Here is a 21,361-nt window from a genome sequence, read left to right on the forward strand (position 1 = left end):
GCCCCCAATGTCAGCAGTGCTGAGGTCAAGAAACCCTGGCCTAAGACAATGATGCGAAAAAAGTGAATTTGCTTAATCTATATAATGGGGTCTAAATCAGAAAGTCCCTGAGTTCATTGTAATGCAGCACTTCCCTTTCCCCAGAAATTGGTTCTTATTTTGAAAACTTAGGCTGAGAATTCAGATTTCTACTTCATCCACCTATACTATGTTTGATCAAGAAAATGGTTTCTACTGGTATAAATTTGACACACTCTGTTGCCTAAAATTATTGCCAAACATTATTAACATTTTTTTAAAAATTACAATTAAAATGTCATCATGATGTCATTAGCTCTAGAACACTTAAAGAGCAATCTTCCAAACGAGACCCATCTCAGCAGGATTGCTGTGGTCACTGCATTAGCTAGAGGTGGTCTTGGCGTAGGAGATTCGGAAAGTAGCCCCCTCGGCATTTGTAACAATGGTGTTTTAAATCGACATCAGGCTGCTTGTTCCTCGGCTGCTTTATCAAGAGTGAATGGAGAGGATACCCATACGTTGGAATATCATTCAGCCACGAAAGGGAAGGAAGTACTGATTCATGCTACAATACGGATGACCCTTGCAAATTTTATGCTAAGTGAAAGAAACCAGACACAGAAGGCCACACATTATGACTCTATTTCTGTTAATAGGCAAATCCATAGGCCCAGAAAGTAGATTAGTGGTTGCCAGGGGTGAGGGAGAGGGAGAATGGGGAATGGCTGTAACGGATAAGTGGGGTTTTGGGGGCTGAGGAAAATGTTTAGGAATTAGATAGCTGTAATTGTTGCCTAACCCTGAGCATATATTAAAAAACACCAAATTGTACAGTTTAAAATGGCAGGTGTTATGGTATGTGAATTGTATCTAACTGTTTACAGTGCACAAAAAGAAAAAAAAGGATGAGTGGAAGAAACACTCCTCGTCCTTTCTTTTCCCCACCGGCAGCCTCTTTCACTCCTGCCACAGGAGGAAAGACAGGCCCGCAGTTCTCCACGCTCCCATCTCAGGCTTTGACCTTGTGGCTCCGACCAGAGTCATGGTCTTCTGGTGGCTTCTGGGTCCTGCTCTGGCTCCATCTTGCCCCCTGGCTGGTTTAGGAAGAGAGAACTCATCCTGGCCTGGCTCACTTCGGCGGTGCAGGCCTCAGAGCAGCTGTGGATTTTATAAGTTTACATTTTTGCATAGTCCTTTTTACAAAAAATTTCCCAGAAGCTGCATGACTTTCTTTTTGTTTCCTTTTGCTCATCCAGTGGTTGATTCTTTAGCCTGGGACTAATTTGAACAATTCAGAACAGTGTTTTACAGGAATTACCTAAGTAGTGGGTTTTAGATGAGGGATGGCGAGGTGAGTGTAAAGTGAGAAACGTAGTTTATCACAGCAGGGGACACTGAGCAGGAGTAAAGGCAGGCTCTGGAGAAGGAAGCAGAGTAGCAAGAAATAATTTAAGCCATTAATAATTTAATAATTAACTAACGAGAAGGGAGTAAATAAGGGCTGATAGTTTACTGGGGAGGTTTAAAATTGTAGGGAAACCCACGGCCTCTCTGTGTAGAATAGAACCTACCGTTTGTGCCAGCTTATGCTGAATAAGTACATTATGCACTTAATTCTCAAAATAACTTTTTGAGGTAATTGGTGGACTCTCTATTTTACAGATGAGGAAACTTAAGCTTGGAGAGATCAGGTAACCTGTGTAGGCACAAGGCAGTCATATGAACAAGTGTTTCAGCCTCAGGACAATTTTAGGTTTACACCTAGACCCTCAGCCCCCAAAGAATGGGGTCTTTGTTCAGGGCTGACAGTTTAATAGAGGAATATTTGGAGCCCAGGGCAAGTCCAGGGACAGGGATGGAGCTAGACGGTGAAGGTCAGAGTCTGAGCTGGGACCTTGGACTGTGCAGAGCTGGAGGCCTCATGTGTTCACTGTGATGGCAGTGAAGAGATCTGTAGCTTTTCATCTTTGCATTGAACAGATTAGATGAGAGTTTGCTAGCAGAAACAAAATTCTACCCTAGAAGTGTTACAAATCAATTGTTGCCTTTTGATTTATGTAGGAAGCCGAAAACTGGAATATTAATGCTGAACATGGGGGGCCCTGAAACCGTCGGAGAAGTTCACGACTTCCTTCTGAGGCTCTTCTCGGATCGAGACCTCATGACACTTCCTGTTCAAAAGTAAGATACATGTAAATGCCTATACTTATCCATAACCTGTGCAGTGCATTTTGCCTTCCATGTATCTCAGTTCTGTAGTTAAAAAATAAATAAATAAACGGTTTTAGTGCACATCTGGTAGTGCTAGAGCAGCATTCTTATTTTCTATTAGTTATGAGAAGGCTATGATGTAAGAAGAATTGTAGGGGATAGAGAAAGCAAGTTAGCGAGGATTCCCCTTGGGCCGTTTCCTTCCCAGAGCTCTGGAAATTGCAGCGGTCTGGACACAGCTGAAGGAGCTATAAAGATGTATTTGTACTTTGTACTTAACTAACACTCAGGGAATCAATGAGTATTATTCATTGGTGCTGTGGAATTGAGTTCTTGCCATCCTTCTTCCCTTCCTTTCATTCTTTCCTCCCTCTTTTCTTTCTTTATTTTTTTTTTGAGGTATGATTGATATTTGCTGTATATTTTGATGTGTATGATTGAGTTTCACAATATCTTTTTTTAAAAATTGGAGTATAATTGCTTTACAATGTTGTGTTAGTTTCTGGTGCACAGTGAAGTGAGTCAGCTATATGCATACACATATCCCCTCCCTCTTGGACCTCCCTCCCTCCCACCCCTCTCCCCTATCCCACCCATCTAGGTCATCACAGAGCACCCAGCATAGGGTTTTTTTTTTTTTTTTTTGCTGTCCGCGGGCCTCTCACTGCTGTGGCCTCTCCCGTTGCGGAGCACAGGCTCCGGACGCGCAGGCTCAGCGGCCATGGCTCACGGGCCTAGCCGCTCCGCGCATGTGGGATCTTCCCGGACCGGGGCACGAATCCGCGTCCCCTGCATCGGCAGGCGGACTCTCAACCACTGCGCCACCAGGGAAGCCCAAGCATAGGGTTTTTTAATAAAAAAATTTATATATGCATACGATAAAAAATTGCAAATAGTTAATAAGTGTTTATAGTAAAAAGCAGGTGTTTCTTTCCCCTTGGACTCCAGCCTCCCACCTACCCACCCCGGAGGTAAGCACTGTTAGGTCCAGAAATAGTCCAGGCACATCCAGGTGTATATATACATGCACACACACACACACACACACACACACACACACCTTTTTTACACAAACGTGAATGTACTTATGTACATCATTTGGCACTTTGCTATTTTTTGTTTTTGAAACTTAATTTTTCTTGGAGATTATTCCATAACAGATTATATAGATCTGGCTCATTCTGTTTTCATGACTGTATGGAATTGCACTGTATGGTCATACCTTAATTTATCTAACCAGTGCCTCACTGACGGACACTTAGATTGTTTTCAGTGTTACAATGAACATTTGTGTGCATACGTCTTTGCTCACGTGGGCAAGTATATCATAGGATTAACATGCATTTTCTTAAATAAGAGGGCTGCACGCTGCCTAATGTCTTGTACGTCCTAGTTCCTATTAGGTACAGGATCCAGAGGTGGTAAGTTAGTAGCTAGCACACAGCCAGGTGCTCTGCACAGGTGTCTGAGCTCCTGAATCTTCAGGGCCTGCTGCTAGAACAGCTTGTAGGGCAGGGTGGCTACTCCTCAGAGACTGTCTGGTTCTCTCTCTCTGATCTGGGCCGAAAGAGCAGGCTGTTGTCAGTGATCTCGAGCTTCTGTTTTTAAAGGCGTGATCTTAATAGGCTCTTCTTAAAATTTTGCTTATCTTTTTTTTTTTTTAATTGAGTAGAAAATGTTTCTGAGGTTACTTAGCTGGAATAAAATGATTTCAATGTTCAATGATTTAGTAAGCTGGGACCATTCATTGCCAAACGCCGAACCCCCAAAATTCAGGAGCAGTACCGCAGGATTGGAGGCGGATCCCCCATCAAGATGTGGACTACTAAACAAGGGGAAGGCATGGTGAAGCTGCTGGATGAGTTGTCCCCGCACACAGGTATGGTGTTTCTCAACTCACATCTCACTAGGTTTGTTCTTTCAAAGTATAGTTATGAAACTCACAACACTGTTGGAAGCCAAATGCAATTCTGGGTACCAGCAGCTCTCAATTTGCAGGGGGTCCTACATGATGCCCGGCCACTGAACTCAGTTCTTGTGGCATTTTCCTTTGTTCCCAGATGTATGCCTTTTCTATTACTTCCTTATGTTACAAATAAAAAAGCTAAAGTTTCAGAACATTAGTCTCAAAAGGAAGTTGGAGGTGTGTGTTAAGTTGAGCTGGATTATAAGGAAGAGGCTACCTACCATGAAAAAACAGATGCATACATCATCGTCCTGGAAAGAAATCTTTGGGAAATAGGTTGAGGCTGCTGCTATTGTTGTTTCTTTCTGTGTGGATGACTAATTAGATCAGTATCTAGAGCAGAATTAGCTAGCTGCTACTGCAGCCATGAGGCTCTAAGCAACTTTCAGCAACCGCTTTCAGCTCTTGGCAATACCATGATCATGAGTCATTTAAGTGCCTCGTTGGGCATGGCACTGAAAAGAGGATTGCACACATCTGGTGACTGTTCTCTGAGAGCCTCTAACACAAATTATAATGTGCAGAATGAAACATTAACTACACGAAGGAACTCTAAGTGCCGTATTTAATTGCATTCAAGACACCATCGATTGCTGGACGCACCATTGTTTTTATATAATATGAAGACACAAGACCTCTGTCAGTTAATTTTAAGATGGTGTCTGTTGTAGACCAATATAAGGTGTTAAAACAAATACTGTGCATCTTAGGACACATGAAATGTGTTCATTGCAGACAGTTTAGGGCTCGGGATCAGGACAGTGTGACACAGTGTGGACCCTCACGGAGAGCAGCCCCGCTAGGCAGGACCGAAAGCGTTTCATTGAGCAGCAGCTCGAGTTGCTCTCAGAATCCACTGTTTGTGTCACACATGGGACAAAGGGCTCCAGCCCTCAGCAGAGCATCTCACTTGGAAAATTGTTCACTTGTGCTTTTGAATATTAGGTTTTCTCCCTGCCTTCACTTGTGGCTTCAGGGCGTTTCTTATACAGCTCAGCCACCTGTGACACAGTGTATCTTTTAAAATGTGGGGTGAGGGAAACTTGGCTGACCTCACCTCACACCTACCCGATGGAGAACAAACTCTCTAGTCATGAACTGCGTATCACGATAAAATGTTTAGCGTGAACCAGATCTGCAATTGCTATGCTGTCTTCGGTGGACGAAGGCAGCGGAAAGATGCCATTTTTCCTGGTGACGTCTTAGTCTAGCACCCATCACCATAACAACCCTAGTAGAGCTGTCAGCCTTGAAAAAGGAGTATACATGCGTCCTTCCCACTTCCTTCTTTCTCTGTGGTGAGACTGCTGGCTTGTCCAGACCAGACAGGCCAGCAGTGGCCTCTGCCTCCCTGGTTGGTCTGGAAAGAGTCCCATGGAATGACCTGGATGTATAGCAGTGTCCCACTCGCTATCAGATACCTGGTGTTGATGACCCTAGGGCATATCACCAGCCTCTGTGGCCCACGCTGGGACCCCCGAGGCAGGCAAGTTCAATTCTGCCTTTCTGCTGCGTGGTAGATGACCACCTCATCATTTAAGCAAGCCTGCTTTGGGGGTGTTTAATGCAGCCCAAGACCACCCACGCGTTCATTCATCAGTGGCCTACTGAGTGCCCTGCGCTGGTCAGGACTGCTACTCACGGTTGAAAAACATGGTTTCTACTTACAAGAAGCTTCTAGTCTAGTGGGGCCTTGCTGCTGCAGGCCAGGCTGCTCCAGGGGCAGAGAGAAAAATCCTTTGAAGACTTGCTGGAGGGATACCCTACAAAACGAGTATAGCAGCTGATGATCACACAGAGTGTGGATATAGGAAACAGGAAACAGTCTCAGAGTTTAGCAGGTTCTTTGGGGGAACTTTGCATTGAAGAGCAAGAAGATTACCAGATGTGGCCCTGTGGCCCCCTCGGGGCTCGCCCAGGTTACCCAGAAAGAAGCTTCTTGTCCTGCTGTTCATGCTTTGCTGAGTGGACCTGAAGCTTCGCAGTGAAGCCCCAGCTGCCACTGGGTGGGGCTAGCACTGGGTTCCCTCCCTCCCTTACCCCTTCCTGCTGCTTCTCCTTCCTGCTTTCAGGTTTCCTTTCTTTCTTTCTTTCTTTCTTTTTTTTAACATCTTTATTGGAGTATAATTGCTTTACAATTGTGTGTTAGTTTCTACTGTATAAAAAAGTGAATCAGCTATACAGAACACTCTATGACATAAATCACAGCAAGATCCTTTCTGACCCACCTCCTAGAGAAATAAAAGCAAAGATAAACAAATGGGACCTAATGAAACTTAAAAGCTTTTGCACAGCAAAGGAAAACATAAACAAGACGAAAAGACAACCCTCAGAATGGGAGCAAATATTTGCAAATGAAGAAACTGATGAAGAATTAATCTCCAAAATTTACAAACAGCTCAATATGAAAAAGCAAACAACCCAATCCAAAAATCGACAGAAGACCTAAATAGATATTTCTCCAAAGAAGATATACAGATTGCCAACAAACACATGAAAGGATGCTCAACATCACTAATCATTAGAGAAATGCAAATCAAAACTACACCGAGGGGGCTTCCCTGGTGGCGCAGTGGTTGAGAATCTGCCTGGTAATGCAAGGGACACGGGTTCGAGCCCTGGTCTGGGAGAATCCCACATGCCACGGAGCAACTAGGCCCGTGAGCCACAACTACTGAGCCTGCGCGTCTGGAGCCTGTGCTCCGCAACAAGAGAGGCCGCGATAGCGAGAGACCCGTGCACTGTGATGAAGAGTGGCCCCCGCTTGCCACAACTAGAAAAAGCCCTCGCACAGAAACAAAGGCCCAACACAGCAAAAATAAATTAATTAATTAATTAAAAAAAAAAAAAAGGAGGTGAAGGACATGTCACCTTCTCCATTTAAAAAAAAAAAAAAAAAAACTACACCGAGGTATCCCCTCACACCAGTCAGAATGGCCATCATCGGGTTTCCTTTCTATTCATCTCTTTCTCATTCCTCCTCCATTCTTATACTTTTTTTCCTACAAAATTATAAAATTTACTTTTGAACTGTGTCTATTTGTTTACATGTATTTGGAAAAGTTCTATTTAGTCAAAAAAAAAAAAAAAGTGATGATTACAACCAGATAAAAATGTTTCAGACTCTCATTTTTGGGGCAAGTAGTTGTTGCTTGGTAGCCAGTATAGATAGTTTGAGACTTGCACAGGCTCTGCATAGAATTACTATTGACTAATTACAGTGCGTTACATGAGGGAATGTGACTTGGAATTGGTTTCGTGTAGTAATACTGCATTGCAGTCATTTAGTGGACACAGAAGGAAATAGATGAGAAGTGCAATCATTTCACTTCATGAAAAGTCTAAATCTAAAATACATTTTAAAAATTATAGTTTAGTTATACATGGCTGCTTTTAATGAAGCTCTAAGTAAGTGCTACTCAGTAAAATAATTTCGTTCTTTATTGGATGCACAATGGGTTCATTTCAGATAGAGCTGGCTTCCCCATCCCTGGTTGTATGACGTCAGGCAGATAACTTACCCGACTAAACCTCATCTTGAAAATGGGGATGATAACAGAACCCAACTCGTAGGACCACTGTGAAAATGAAATAAGATAATCCTGAAAGGCATTAGCATGGTGCAGCGTACATGACAAAAATTCAGGAAATGTGAGCTTTTATTATTCACCATTGGCACAGGGTTCATGATCTGATACAAGTAACAAAGCATTATAATAACTTCACACCATTCTCTCAAAGAATCATGTACAAATCAGACATTTGAACTATTGCACGTGCTAAATGAATGGACTGGAGATTAATGAAGTTTTACTGTTTAAAAAATGGCTTTTCTATTTGTTCCTTGTTTGACTTCTTTGTAGTTCTCACCCAGGCGTGTTCACTGAGCAGCTGCTCTGAGGGTGGACGAGGCTGGGCCAGCGAGTCCTGTGTCTGGCGCTCACTCTGGCCAGATGTGCTGCCCACCAGATGTGGTGCTAGATGACATCCAGGAGACTCCTTCCTCTCCCCGCGCTCCTGCGGGGGCAGCCAGGAGCCTCCGTGCGTGCTTGTTAGCTCCTCAGGATAGACCCAGTCGGAGACAGTGCGTTGTCACTTTTTCTAAAATATGTCTTTGCAGGCCGTCTTGAATTGGACCGTTTAGAAAGCATTATCTGTTCTTTCCAGAGTATTTTACTCTGTCTCACTTCCAGATACGGTCACCGCCCTGCTTTTATCTGTGAGGGAGGCCTCTCCACCTCTCTTAATCTGTAACATTTGAGGAACTCCCAGACCCCAGGCATTTAGGCTACAACTTTCAACTACCGGGCAGCTGGAAAGAAAACAGGAGAAGCTGGTTGACCCCCGGCATTCAGGGGATCTTACTGTGTCAATCTGATCATTGGATTGTCTCAAGATAGATTAGAAAGCAAATTCCACTTCAGCCTCAGCTCAGAGCACCAAGAGCTCCTGAAAAGTGGACTTGATGATGCTGTGATAGTTGGCAGTTTTAGCACGAACCACGTAATCTTTGAACAATCTGTCATTTGGAGTTTGCTTACAGGGCCATGCCCTCTGGGGTGTTTTAACTGCAGGTCACCATATTTTATGCAAGAGACCAAAAAATTGGTAGCCTAGAAGGGACTGGCAGCTGAGAATGATTTCATTTGTATCCCTTCCTTCCTCTTTTTGTAGTTCCCAACCGGAGAATATTGAATCAGACTGTCCTTCCCCTGCACAGACATGCTTCCGTTCCCCTATCGATATTCTGCTTCTGTTCTTGGCAACATGCTCCATTGATTCAGTCCCCTGGGTCAAGTTTCTGAGGAATGTTTTCTATATCTATATGTAGCACACACATATATACATATGTATAAAATATACACACATATGTATATACACACTCATAGAGAGAGAGACACACACACACACACGCAATCAATGTATCATCTTTTTCTTCACTTCAACCTAAATGTTTCTTGTGGCAATTTAGTGTCATGTTCTTAGTTGAAGCCCTGGCTTATGCCTGGACAGTAACGTCATCTCAGGTTTACTATTACTTAATGTTTATGTAGTGTATTTTCAACTCCATCCCTGAGTATAAGTTGAGTGTAATCCTATGAAAAGACAAGGAAATAAAACTGGGTAACTTTAGGAAACTTTCAGTTTTATGATTTTATAAATGCCTAAGAAATTGGTTGAAGATGCTTTAAAAATACAGGAGGAGATAGGAGAGGGAATTGGTAAAGTGATAGGAGAAGGACCGCAAAGATGTGCCCTGACTTGGGCCGTTTAGGTGCCAGAATGATGATTTTTAAATCCCACTTAGCGCCTCCAACTTAAGCATTGTTGTTGGTTTGTTCGTTGATTTGTTTTTCATATAAGTGAGGAGAATCATTTGAATCATTTGTTATTAGTGCACTTTTATCAAGCATCCCAGAGCTTTTATATAAACTAGGTGGCCTGGGGTCTGAGGGAACAGAAGGAGGGGACCCGGGTGTTGGAAGAGGCTGGGGGTGAGCCATGGAAGGAGCACAGGCTTTGGGGTGGGGAGACCCACGTTGCAATCTCATCTCAACCATCGGCTAGTTGTGACTTTGGGCAGGTTCATTAACCTTTGAGAGTCTGTTTCCTTATCTGAAAAATGGGGTTTAGATGAGAAAAAAAAAAAAAAAAGCACAATGTCTCCCATGGTATCTGGTACATGAGAGGAGGTTATACTTTAAGGATAAATGCTCTCTGCTCTTGAGTCTCTCTTATCTCAGCCAAGAGCAGAGAATAAGGCCCAGAAGCTTGAGTTTTAAAAACCATATGCTAAATGGTTGAACACAGAAAACAGTGGTTAAAAATCCATATACCAGCAGAAGACTGGCTACAATCCAAGGACTATTCTAAACCTGCTCACTTTATCAGCACCATAGGAAATTAGGGTAACTGTCTTTGTTCTGGACACTGCATTCTGTTTGGAATCTATATCAAGATGAATGCTTTCTCCTTTCCACACATGCTTCCTAATAGCCCCTCACAAATACTATATTGGATTCCGGTACGTCCACCCGTTAACAGAAGAAGCAGTTGAGGAGATGGAGAGAGATGGGCTGGAAAGGGCGATTGCTTTCACACAGTATCCACAGTACAGCTGCTCTACCACAGGTAAGGCTTCTCTCTGACAGTGGGAGGGTAGATCTGGCCCTGGCAAAAGTAACCAGGGAAGCTGAGCGCGGAAGGAAACGATAAATCATTTTCGATTTGAATGGCAAATCCAGTCTGTCTGCTTTAAACATGAGAGTTCAGGTCAGTCCGTTGGAAATCTCATGGTTCATCTGCCCCTTGAGTTATTAGCCAGTTGACTGAGAATTACAAATGGTGGGTGAAAGGCAGTGGCTTCCAGTGCTCAAATGCAACTGTATAATGGATCAGTAATGAACCTTAAGCCACTTTCTATGTTTGTGTAATAACCCTTATTTTTATGGCTACCCTAATATTCTTATTAATGTAGCAAAGTTGATAGCTGTTTCCATTTTGCCAGCAGAGATGTCCATATAACATTGGAAATATAGGTGTTTATTTTGGTTATGCTTTGGTTATGGGTTGGTTCCTGGTTAAACCAAAACCCAGTTTAGGGTTTCCTTTGCAAACTTCTCTCAGTGTTCTAGATTTTGGGAAATGTTACTAGGTGTTGTTTCCTATATATTTAATTGGAGCTGGAGAATAATCTGTTTTGCCAATCTCTGTATCATGAGGTATAGGTAAATCTTCTGCTGTCACCCACAAATACATTTGTTTACATCCTTTCTCAAGGCTTGCGGTCAGCACATTTTTACTCCCAAATTGCTTTTGGACATTAGTGCATATGATTTCTATAACTATAAGGAGAAAACAAAAGGCTACTGGAAGAAATCTTGGAAGCCTGGTGTGTTCCTTAAATATTTACTCAGAGCACCTGTGAAAACGTCTGAGTCCTCAGACACCCTCAAGAGTTTGAATTGTGATTTCTTTTGGACATGTACCTCAATAACTTTAAAATGTCTGGTAACGTTATTGGAGAATAAATCAGATTTTATAAATTTCTAAACTCTACTTTGGCCAGGCTTTCAAAAATATAACTCAACATGTAAATGTCCGCTCTCAAAATTAAACAAGTTCAGAAGATGGTTATTTATATGACAAAGGATTGACTAGGGTTTCATTTCACAGCTGGCTCTAGCAGTGTGTTTAAAACAGTAGTGTCTGTAGCTTTTCCCTACTACCTCTGGTGTAAGGGCAGGTACATCCCTACTTCAGAGATGTGAAAGCCTTTGGGAAGCATGTTCATTCTTTGAGGCCACTAGAGTGTCATTTATCTGTTGTTTTATTTAGACACATATTGTGGCAGCACCAGTATATTCTATGTATCAATCACTTTTTTTAATCATGCAATTTTTTTAGTTACGCTTTTCCCTTAATTACTGCCTTTGATAGTTCATTGCATGTTTCTGAGTGATTCAGAAGACCTGCTGTGGCTTCTCGAAGTCCTTGTGTACATCTGAAGATGCTGTTCACCTGTGAAATGTGGTTTGCAATGTGAAGATGGTGGTGACTACTTTGTGATTTCTGGAGGGATGGTTTTTGAGCCTGGAATGGACTCAATTTGGATTTATCTGACCCATTGTATTCTCAGAAAAATGGAACTCCATTTATTTTTTTTGAAAATTGAGTCTTAGCCTGAGGGTACATGTGATTTAAATATGGCTTTGTCCTGGCTAGCATTTTAATTTGGAGACCTAACTGATTAATAGTTCTCACGGAGAGACCGGTGGTGTTGGGAAGCGTGGCAATGTTTTGGAGCATTTGCCCCACGTGAAGATTGAAGAGGAGGCCCCATGTTAGGGTTAGTTTCCTAGGATTAAGGCTTGGCTCCAGTGCCAGCTCCTCTAGGCCAGGAAAAAAATCGCACTGGGTTGTCACTATCTGCTTTCCCTTAGTCTTCGAATTTTCGTGGTTTCCGTCTCTTGTTTAGAAATACAAGTTTTGTTAGATTACCTGTAAGGATTTGGTATTCATTTAACTTATTCTAGGGAGTGATGATAATTTTATAAAGCAGGTAAAAACAGAGAATGTGCTTAGAAACCTTAATAAGCTGCTCTTCTTATCAAACAAGCCATTAAAAAGGATGGTTATAAAGCTTTTACTGTAATGTGGAAAATAGTCATCTCATAATACTAAGTAAAAATGCCCTAAATACTCAGGATACAAAACTGCACATGTCCTAAAAAGTATAACTTTGTAAAACAAAACAGCTGTAAAGAAAAATAATTGGAAAGAACTACCTTAGAAGAAAACAATGACTGTATTAGCATTCTGGGGTCATGGCCAGCTTCTTTTTTGCTTTCTTTCCCACCCCTACATTTTCTGTAAATGGGGTTGATTACGTTCATAATGGGAAAAAAATTTAACATGCTTTCAATTGTAAGACTTGGTCTTTGCAGATAATGACTGCTTGTATTTCATAAATCCGCTGCCATTGTGCTTCTCTAGAGAAGTGGTCTCAATGCTCTTTGAAAGGCCATTGAAATTGATTGCTTTTTAGTGATCTTCATTTGCAGGGTAGTTAAATCTATATGCATTTTAGAGCATTGAAGTGATTGTAATTAGACTGATTCAGTGCGGAAGACTTACCTGCTTTGAACTTATTACTGCCTTTACTAGTCTGTTTTTTATTTTCACCATAGCCCACATGCGTGTACTAAGTGGCCCCTGTATATTTCAGGCAGCAGCTTAAATGCCATTTACAGATACTATAACGAAGTGGGCAAGAAGCCCACGATGAAGTGGAGCACGATTGACAGGTGGCCCACACACCCCCTCCTCATTCAGGTAAGCCAGCCACTGCCAGCTGCGTCTGTCACCCCAGCTTCTGGTGTGAGTCAGGTTCTTGTCCCTGCCTGGTCTGTGGGTGTCCCGAGTCTTACTGTTCTCTTACTTAAATTGTGTGCTGGGGATTAACAAAAGGTATTAGAGTCTTGATTTATTATGACAGGAGGAAATAAATTTAAAGATTAAAGGGTAAACTCTTTTCTTTCTTCAGATTAATAGTATTAGTTACAGACCATGGCAGAATTATGTTTTGAGTTTTGTGTTTCACAGTGACCAAAAGAACGTTAAAGATTATGCGAGGAAAAAAAAAAAGATTATGCAAGTTGTTTCATTTAATCTCCATTCATAGACTGAACAGCTGACAAACAGATCCTCTATTTTCTAAATCCTTTAAAATATCAAAAGATTAAAAAATTTTAAAGGTAATATATCTACATGTTCTGAGACAGAATAAATTTAACATTTCAATTGAGAAAGTTTCATATATTAAAAGAAATTTCAAATTTCTCCTACATAGTTTATATTTGTAATATTTATAGTAATAGATGTTTGATTTTAGGAGAATCGGTTAAAGCTACAATTCTAAAGCTTTGAATTGGTGTTATTATGTACCTTTTCGCCCTTTGAATACGGGAGTACTACTGGCTATTGTCCTTGATCAAACAAATATTATTTTGTTCTGTTGGTGGAAGTTTCTACCTTCGAGTTAGTTTAGGTAGAAGAAATACTAAGTGATGTGGATTTCATCCGTTTATTTTTCATTCCTCGGACCGTCTCTGGCAAAATACCAGCTTAACACTTTTTTGAAGCCTGGAGTAACTTAAAATCGATAACCACTAGATGGTGGTAGACATCGTTGAAAGCAGGCCGGCTCGCCCCTGAGCAGACGGTGTTTTCCTTAGGCCCGTAGGTGCTGTCAAGGGTTAACGCTTAGGTTGAAATCCAGTTTTAAGTAAAAAGTGCGAAGTGAAAAGGAGGCACCTTCCCTCAGGGATGGGTGTAGTTTTGGTCTCAGTGTGGTGTCCTCCCCCACAACCTCCCTCCCAGTTTGCTCTTTGCTGGGTCCAGTCCGGACCGCCTGAGCCCCAGCCTGGCCTGCCTGTTCTGCTCTTGGAGGCCTGTGACTGGAAACAAGGGGGGTTTCAGGTTAGCACTGACATGTGGTCGCAGAGAACCGAGGGATCTGCACAGCATCTGCCTGCCCTAATTGAGGGAGTAATTAGATTTGCATTAATATTCAGTCCTTTGAAAAGGGGGGAAGCAGAAAGATGGAAAGGTCTCTTCACTGAGGAAGTCTCCCTTCATAAAATGAAAGGGAATTTTAGAGGCATTTATCTGCCCTCCTATATGGTGTGATTGAAGGCTCTGAGAGCCGCCTGCTTCTTTCATTCTGCAGAGGGATTGCGCATAGAAAATACCGCAGATGGATTTTAGATGATTTCAGGAACACTTCTGCTCGCCCACAGCTCCTCTATTTAGATAAAGGCTGAGTCTGTTGTAAGCTGTAACAAATTGTGTTTCTACTTGCAGTTATGCAAGATGATAAAAGGAAAAAATGCTACTAAAACTTTGAGGAAACAAAAATTTATGGTTCGATTTTATTAGTATCATGACGATTACATGAGGAGATCTGATATCTAGTGGAAATAGAAAAAAACCCCAACTAAACAAAAACTAAAAGTAAAAACTGAAACTAAAAATTGTGTGTTTAGTCTACATTTCTATCAATACGTATTATAGGTAGTAATTACTCAAAATAGTCATTTTACTATTGTATCTAGCTGTTGGGATATTTGGTGTAAATGTAGGTTCCAGGCTCCTACTTAAACTTTGCATTGGGCCTCCTTATCTAGGCTTTTGTACAGTCTTTTCTGAGCATCCTTAGTCTCCAAACACTGCAGAGACCACCAGAAAATATTGCTTTTATCTGTATCTAATCCTATCACATTGACTCTATAGGTAAATTATAAATTTTGAAAAGGGAACTAACTCTCTAGGTACCGCTTTGTGCCTTAGAGCATTAATTTGTCAAATTTTGTGGGTTCTGGAAAGATTAATAATATCCCAATATTTATTAGGTAATAATTTGCTCATCCTATAGTATTAACCACTGATATATCAAAATGCCAACAAGTACAAATTTACATGGTTCTGGTAAATTGTCCTTTATAATTTTTTTTCATAATGCTTTAAAAACATTTTTATTTGGAAATAATTTCAAACATTGGAAAAGTTACAAGACTAAGAATAGTATATAAGGAACTCTCATCTCTTTGTTTAGATTCACATATTAATAACATTTATCCCACTTGCTTTATCAGTTGCATGCTCTGTGTGTGTATGCATACGTATGTGTGTCTATGTATACATAATTTTTTTCCTGAACCTTTTGAGAATAAGTTTTTTATACACACACACACACACACACACACACACAGACTTATAAAACCACCCTTTACACCTAAACAGCAGGCATATTCTTTTCCATAACAATGATACAATAATCAACTTCAGCAAATTTAACACTGATACTTAAATCTATCTAATCTACATTCATATTCCAATTTTGTCCGTTGACTCATTAATGTCCTTTGTAGCATTTGCTTTATAAGTTAAATGACAGAGTGATTAAAGAGTGAGATCAAAGAAAGCCTCTTCAGATCTGGTATTTCAGCACCTATTGTTGTGATTGGGGGACGTGCCAACTAAGGAAGGGAATTAACTGGTCTGGTGGAGAGAGATGTGACGAGGAAGGGGGGCTGCGTTCTAGCCCAGCTTCCGCAGATGCCATGCGGCTGAGCGGGCTGAACGGGCCCCCCATTCAGCCTCAGCTCCCCACTCTGTGGATTTAACGAGAGTTGTACAACCTCTCATCTGTTGTTATGAAGGCTGTCATGAAGATTGACTCAGTGAGGAAAAGGTCGTAAAAATAGAATCATTTTCTTATTCCTCTGTTATTTCTGTCTAATGTATTTTAATGTGATAGGCCTGAAAGCCAAGCTAAGGGAGATTTAGTAAGACCCTGTAAGCTGTTTTCCTGCTAGCCGAGCAAATGAGAGGTCTTAAAACAACTTCTCCTTCCCATCTGTGTTTCCTTTCCATCTGGAAGTGTGCCCTGTGCCTCCCAAGGGGAAGCGTCCAGAGCGTTCGTTTTCAGTGAGCCATTAGCGAGCTTTAGAAGTTTCCCATCAAATTCCCCAGGCCCCTGAAACCGTTATGAGCCATTTTGATGATGAACCAAAGCAAGAGAGACTGTACAGTTTGCAGTTTTTTTTTACAAAGACAGTTCTGATGTTTGAGGGCTTCTCTGAGAGTTTTGGTGTCGCTCTCATTTAAAAAATATTTTCTTTTCCTTCCATGTCTTTAATCCCACTCCCTCCTTATCCCCCTTTCTTGGTGTTCCCATAGTGCTTTGCCGACCACATTCTGAAAGAACTGGACCATTTTCCACTTGAGAAGAGACGCGAGGTGGTCATTCTTTTTTCTGCTCACTCGCTGCCGATGTCTGTAAGTAAGAACATTCTGTTGGATGACCCAGTGGTAGAGGATTTCGAAATGTGTGACATGGACTCAGCTTCCGTTTGGCCTAAGCCCAGTGCAAGGAGGAACTCTAAAATCTCAAACTGAACTTGGTGCTAATTTTAGACTCGTTTCTTGAAGCCTAATAACAATTCATTCAGACTATACTATTGTGAATAGACATTGTCTTAATAAGTCCCTTTAAAATGGTAACTTGAAGATATATTCCTACCTAAGAATTTTTAATAAGTGGGACAGTTAAAAGGAGACTGCTTTTTGCCTGCCCTGTTGAAGGAACTCAGCCTGACGTTTCAGGGTGTTGGATTGTAGACTGCGCCACCAGGGAAGCCCTCAACCCCATTCTTTTGTCCTCGAGACTTGGGCTGTTTGAATTCCCGGAAGTGATTAGTTTTTAATTTGCCAAGGCTAGTGAGCACATTTTGGCCAGTGAATATAGAGTGTGTCAAGTTATGATCTGGTTGCTCCTGAGTTTCTCATATTACACTGGGTGTTCATTAAGATACCGCATCTGTGCCATCACTGTTGCATTTGTGGAGACAAGAATTGATGGAGCTGGTGTATGTATGATATACAGAAGTGCTTGGGATAAGCAGCCAGTTTCATCAGCTTAGAACCAGCATTGTACCCTAAAAACATTGCTTGCAAAGCTGGAGAGGTAGAGAATTACATTTTCTCAGGTGTTATTAAGGTTTTAACTCCAGGGGTAATGGAGTTAATACAAGTGTCGTGTCTGGGGCCACTATTCTAATTGGTCTGTGCTGCCACCTGGTGGTCACCAGGGGCAAGCCCGTTGCAGCTTCTCTGTCCTGCATGTCACCTAAGCGGTGCCAGGTTCAGCAGTAGGCAGCTCTGGAGAGAAATTTCTCTCTTCTGGAAGCCTGCCTGTTCTCTTTTCTGGTCCCATGCAAATTCTCTTCACATGTCCATCCTCTTGCTCTGTCCTTCTCCTTTTTATAACCGTCCTGTGTGTGATGAGGCCGTGTCTGAAGTGCCGGAAGGGAAGCTCTCTAGCCAGGAAAGGAGGAAGCACGTTTTTATACGTGCACGATTCCAGGTGCTGCCTTCTCTCCTCTCGTCTCTCACTTCACTTCCCGTTCTTCCCCTCAAGGACTGAAGATGCTGCTTCCAGGTTTGCTTATTTGGGTTTTTTTTTGCTGCCCAGGGTCTTGGGTGAGAAATACCATGAAGTCAGGAGGATAAGGATGGGGTAGGGAAGGCAGAGGGATTGTCGAGCAAGAAAACTGTTCTCACAATCCCTTCTTTTTCCCCTGCATTCGCTTCTAATGACTTGTTCCCCGTAATGACTTTTTAAAAACGTATTATGTTGAAGTCATTTTAGACTTACAGAAAAGTTGCAAAAATAGTACAGTGTTCCCTTAGCTTCTCCTAATGTTGACATCTCACATAACCAGAGTCTGGTGATCAAAACTAAGGACCGAACGGCGATACAGTGCTGTTACCTGAAGGCCTTACTCAGATGTCTCCACTTCTTCCTCAGTTGTCTCTTTTCTGTTCCAGGATCCAATCCAGGATCTTACATGGCATTTACTTGTCACGTCTCCTCAGGATCCTCCAGTCTGTGACAGTTCCTCATACTTTCCTTGTCTTTCATGACCTTGATATTTTTGAAGAGTGATTTTAGTAGAATGTTAGTTATTTTGTAGCATGCTCCTCCATTTGGATTTGTCTGGTATTTTCTCATGATTAGACTGAGGTCGTGTATTATCAGGAAAAAAAAACCCTGGGGTGGTCTGTCCTCAGTGTAGCATATCAGGGGAACATGCTGGCAGTATGTTTTACTACTCGTGACGTGATCCCTGGTCAGTTGTCTAAGGTGGTATCTTCTGGATTTGTCCATTATAAAGTCACTATCTTTCTCTCTGTAATTACAAATATCTTAAGCAAGCTACTTTGAGACGGTGCAAATATCTTGTTGTTCCTCAGACTTTTGCCCACTAATTTTAGCCTCCATCAGTGGATATTTCTGTGCTGTTCTAATGGTGACTTTGTATTTCCCTCATTCCTTCTACATTTATGTTTCTAATGGCAAACTAACTTTTAGTAATATCATGAAAAGGTTCATCATTTTATTTCGACAGTGTTTGTTGAACACCTACTATATTCCAGGCAGTCATCTATCCTCTATCATAAGATATGGGAATGAACAAAATAGACAAAAATCTTTGCCTCCAGAGAATGGCGGAAGGGGGACAGATGATAAACATAATACATAAGCAAATAATCTGGAATATTAGGAGGTCATAAGGGCTATGGGAAGAAATAAAGCAGGGTAAGGGGGTTAGGGAGTTAGTACACAACTAAATATTAAAGAAGTAAAAGTAACACTTCTACTGAACATTTTCAGAGGTATTAGCAAGCTGTTCTGGCTGTGAGTAGCATTTACAGACACTGTGCACAAAGCATTGCCACGGTCCGCTGTTGTGGGAAGAGTGGGGAAGAGGGATTAGAAGACACAGGCCATGCCCTTGAGGAGCCTGGAGTCTGAGCCCGCGTGCCGCTTCTTTCTCTTATTCCACTAGTGTTTACTCTGTGTCCACCTGGTCCCCATAGACTCAGTAGTTCCGTACACTGTCCGTACAGCACTCTTTCTTTTCTTTTTCTTTTTTGCAGTACGCGGGCCTCTCACTGTTGTGGCCTCTCCTGCTGCAGAGCACAGGTTCCGGACGCGCAGGCCCAGCGGCCATGGCTCACGGGCCCAGCCGCTCCGCGGCATGTGGGATCCTCCTAGACCGGGGCACGAACCCGTGTCCCCTGCATCGGCAGGCGGACTCTCAACCACTGCGCCACCAGGGAAGCCCCGTACAGCACTCTTTCAATTTCATTTCTAAAATCAGGGAGTTCCCTGGTGGTCCAGTGGTTAGGATCCCAGGCTTTCACTGTCGTGGCCCGGGTTCAATCCCTGGTTGGAGAACTGAGATCCCACAAGGTGTGCGGCGCAGCCAAAAATAAAAATAAAATAAAATGAAGTAAAATCAGCCCCTCAGGTGACTACCAAGAGTGAAGGCCCATCCCTTGTTGCCTCTTCCTTCCCAGCTTTTCTATCTCATTTTCCCTATTTCAGATGGGGGATTGAAGAAACCCATCCTCCATCGTCATACGTTGTCAGTCTCCCATGAATAACATGGACACAGAATTTGACATGTTCCTAAGGACCGTAGAGATGATTGAGTACAGTGTTCTCCTTTGGCTGATGAAATCGATCCGAGGAAGTTGAGCGCTGAGCTCAGATGGCATGGTCGTTAGCGCAGAAGACAAGGGGCAGCCTCAGGTCCAGGGCTCACGCCAACTCACCGCATAGTCCAGGGCTCTCAGAACCCTTCGCGGTGTTGGTGACTGAACACCCGTGTCTCTGTTGCAGGTGGTCAACAGAGGGGACCCCTATCCTCAGGAGGTGGGCGCCACTGTCCAGAGAGTCATGGATAAGCTGGGTTACTCCAATCCCTACAGACTGGTTTGGCAGTCCAAGGTAGGTGGCTTCCACACATCTGCAGGCAGTCAGCTCTCTTGAGGATGTGTATTTTAGGACATAGTGATAAAATGATTAGATTTGGCCCTTTCACGTAGGCAGAATGTTCTGTAACCTGACTGCTCCCATGAGCAGAAAGAACTCTGCAAGCAAATAAGGAGGGAAAATCAAGTGACCACTGGAATTCCTCGATTCCATTGAAACAATAGATTATTTTTAATTGTAATCATAGGAATTGTTATATTTTGCCAGTTTCGAGAAGGATTCAAGCTTAATATAGAAATACCAGAACCCATTAGAGAAGGTGTAAAACGTGGCCCTCACTCTTACAGGGAGGTGTGTGTATGTCCAGGGCAGTGGGCTGTGGTGAGACGTGGGTCCCTGTGTGCATTCATCCTCCTTTCTCACAGGTTGGCCCGATGCCCTGGCTGGGTCCTCTGACAAACGAGGCCATTAGAGGGCTTTGTGAGAGGGGGAGGAAGAACATCCTTTTGGTTCCGATAGCTTTTACCAGCGATCACATTGAAACGCTGTATGAACTGGACATCGAATACTCTCAAGTTCTAGCCAGTGAGGTAAGTGTGGTTATCAGTCCCGTTGTGATTTGTTTTAAAAGGAAACTCTCTCTGCAGTGATCTGTGTCATTCAAAACTATCGTTCAGTATATATGTTTGCAGGTACTGTGGCCTCATTGTTCTGAATAATACTTCATCTGAGTACTGATCCGAACACATCAACTTAATTGCATGTTTGCAGCGGGAAAGCACTCTTGTGCCTTTGTAAAACTAGGCAGCCCAGGGATCACTGCAGGCGATATCATTTTGTTTAGTTTGAGTTACTATACCCCTTGAAAGTAATAAAAACTACATTTCCTTAAGAAAAAAATAATTGTACTTCTCACCAGTTTGGAGGAAAAGAACTTTCTTGTTCTATAATTCCTCTTCTTCACCTAAAAGTGCCCTTTACTTGGGCTGTTACACTGCTTCTGGTTGGGTTTCGAGGCACATAGGAGTCATCGCCATTTAAGAGAAGGGCGTGGAGTGAACACTGGCACAGTGTGTGTAACTTCCTTGACCTCTGTATGCACTCACTTAATTAGCTCTTTGCTACTATGTTGTGATCAGTCTGATTATTGAAATAACAAATACCATTCTGAGTTGTCTTGTAATGTAAGATGGATGTGATTGTCATTCACATGGAGAAAAGCTATTGTTGACCCATCTCGGGGCTTCTGAGGGCCGGCCAGAAACCCGAGTCCACTTCTTAGCATCGTTTCTATGGGAATCGTGGAACCCTTGGGA

At 42.4% G+C, this 21,361-nt stretch overlaps 1 protein-coding gene across 1 annotated transcript in view; it reads left to right on the plus strand.

The window, feature by feature from the left end:
* Positions 1–21,361, plus strand: part of FECH (ferrochelatase) — a 38,452-nt gene that overhangs the window by 8,994 nt on the left and 8,097 nt on the right. Inside the window, exons 3-9 of the mRNA XM_067698969.1 lie at positions 2,083–2,202; positions 3,963–4,111; positions 10,196–10,330; positions 12,927–13,033; positions 16,442–16,540; positions 19,953–20,060; positions 20,471–20,635. Of these exons, the coding sequence (XP_067555070.1) occupies positions 2,083–2,202; positions 3,963–4,111; positions 10,196–10,330; positions 12,927–13,033; positions 16,442–16,540; positions 19,953–20,060; positions 20,471–20,635 (883 nt within the window). The remainder of the gene's footprint in view (positions 1–2,082; positions 2,203–3,962; positions 4,112–10,195; positions 10,331–12,926; positions 13,034–16,441; positions 16,541–19,952; positions 20,061–20,470; positions 20,636–21,361) is intronic.

The sequence above is a fragment of the Pseudorca crassidens genome, chromosome 12 (assembly GCF_039906515.1).
Source record: "Pseudorca crassidens isolate mPseCra1 chromosome 12, mPseCra1.hap1, whole genome shotgun sequence".
NCBI lineage: Eukaryota > Metazoa > Chordata > Mammalia > Artiodactyla > Delphinidae > Pseudorca > Pseudorca crassidens.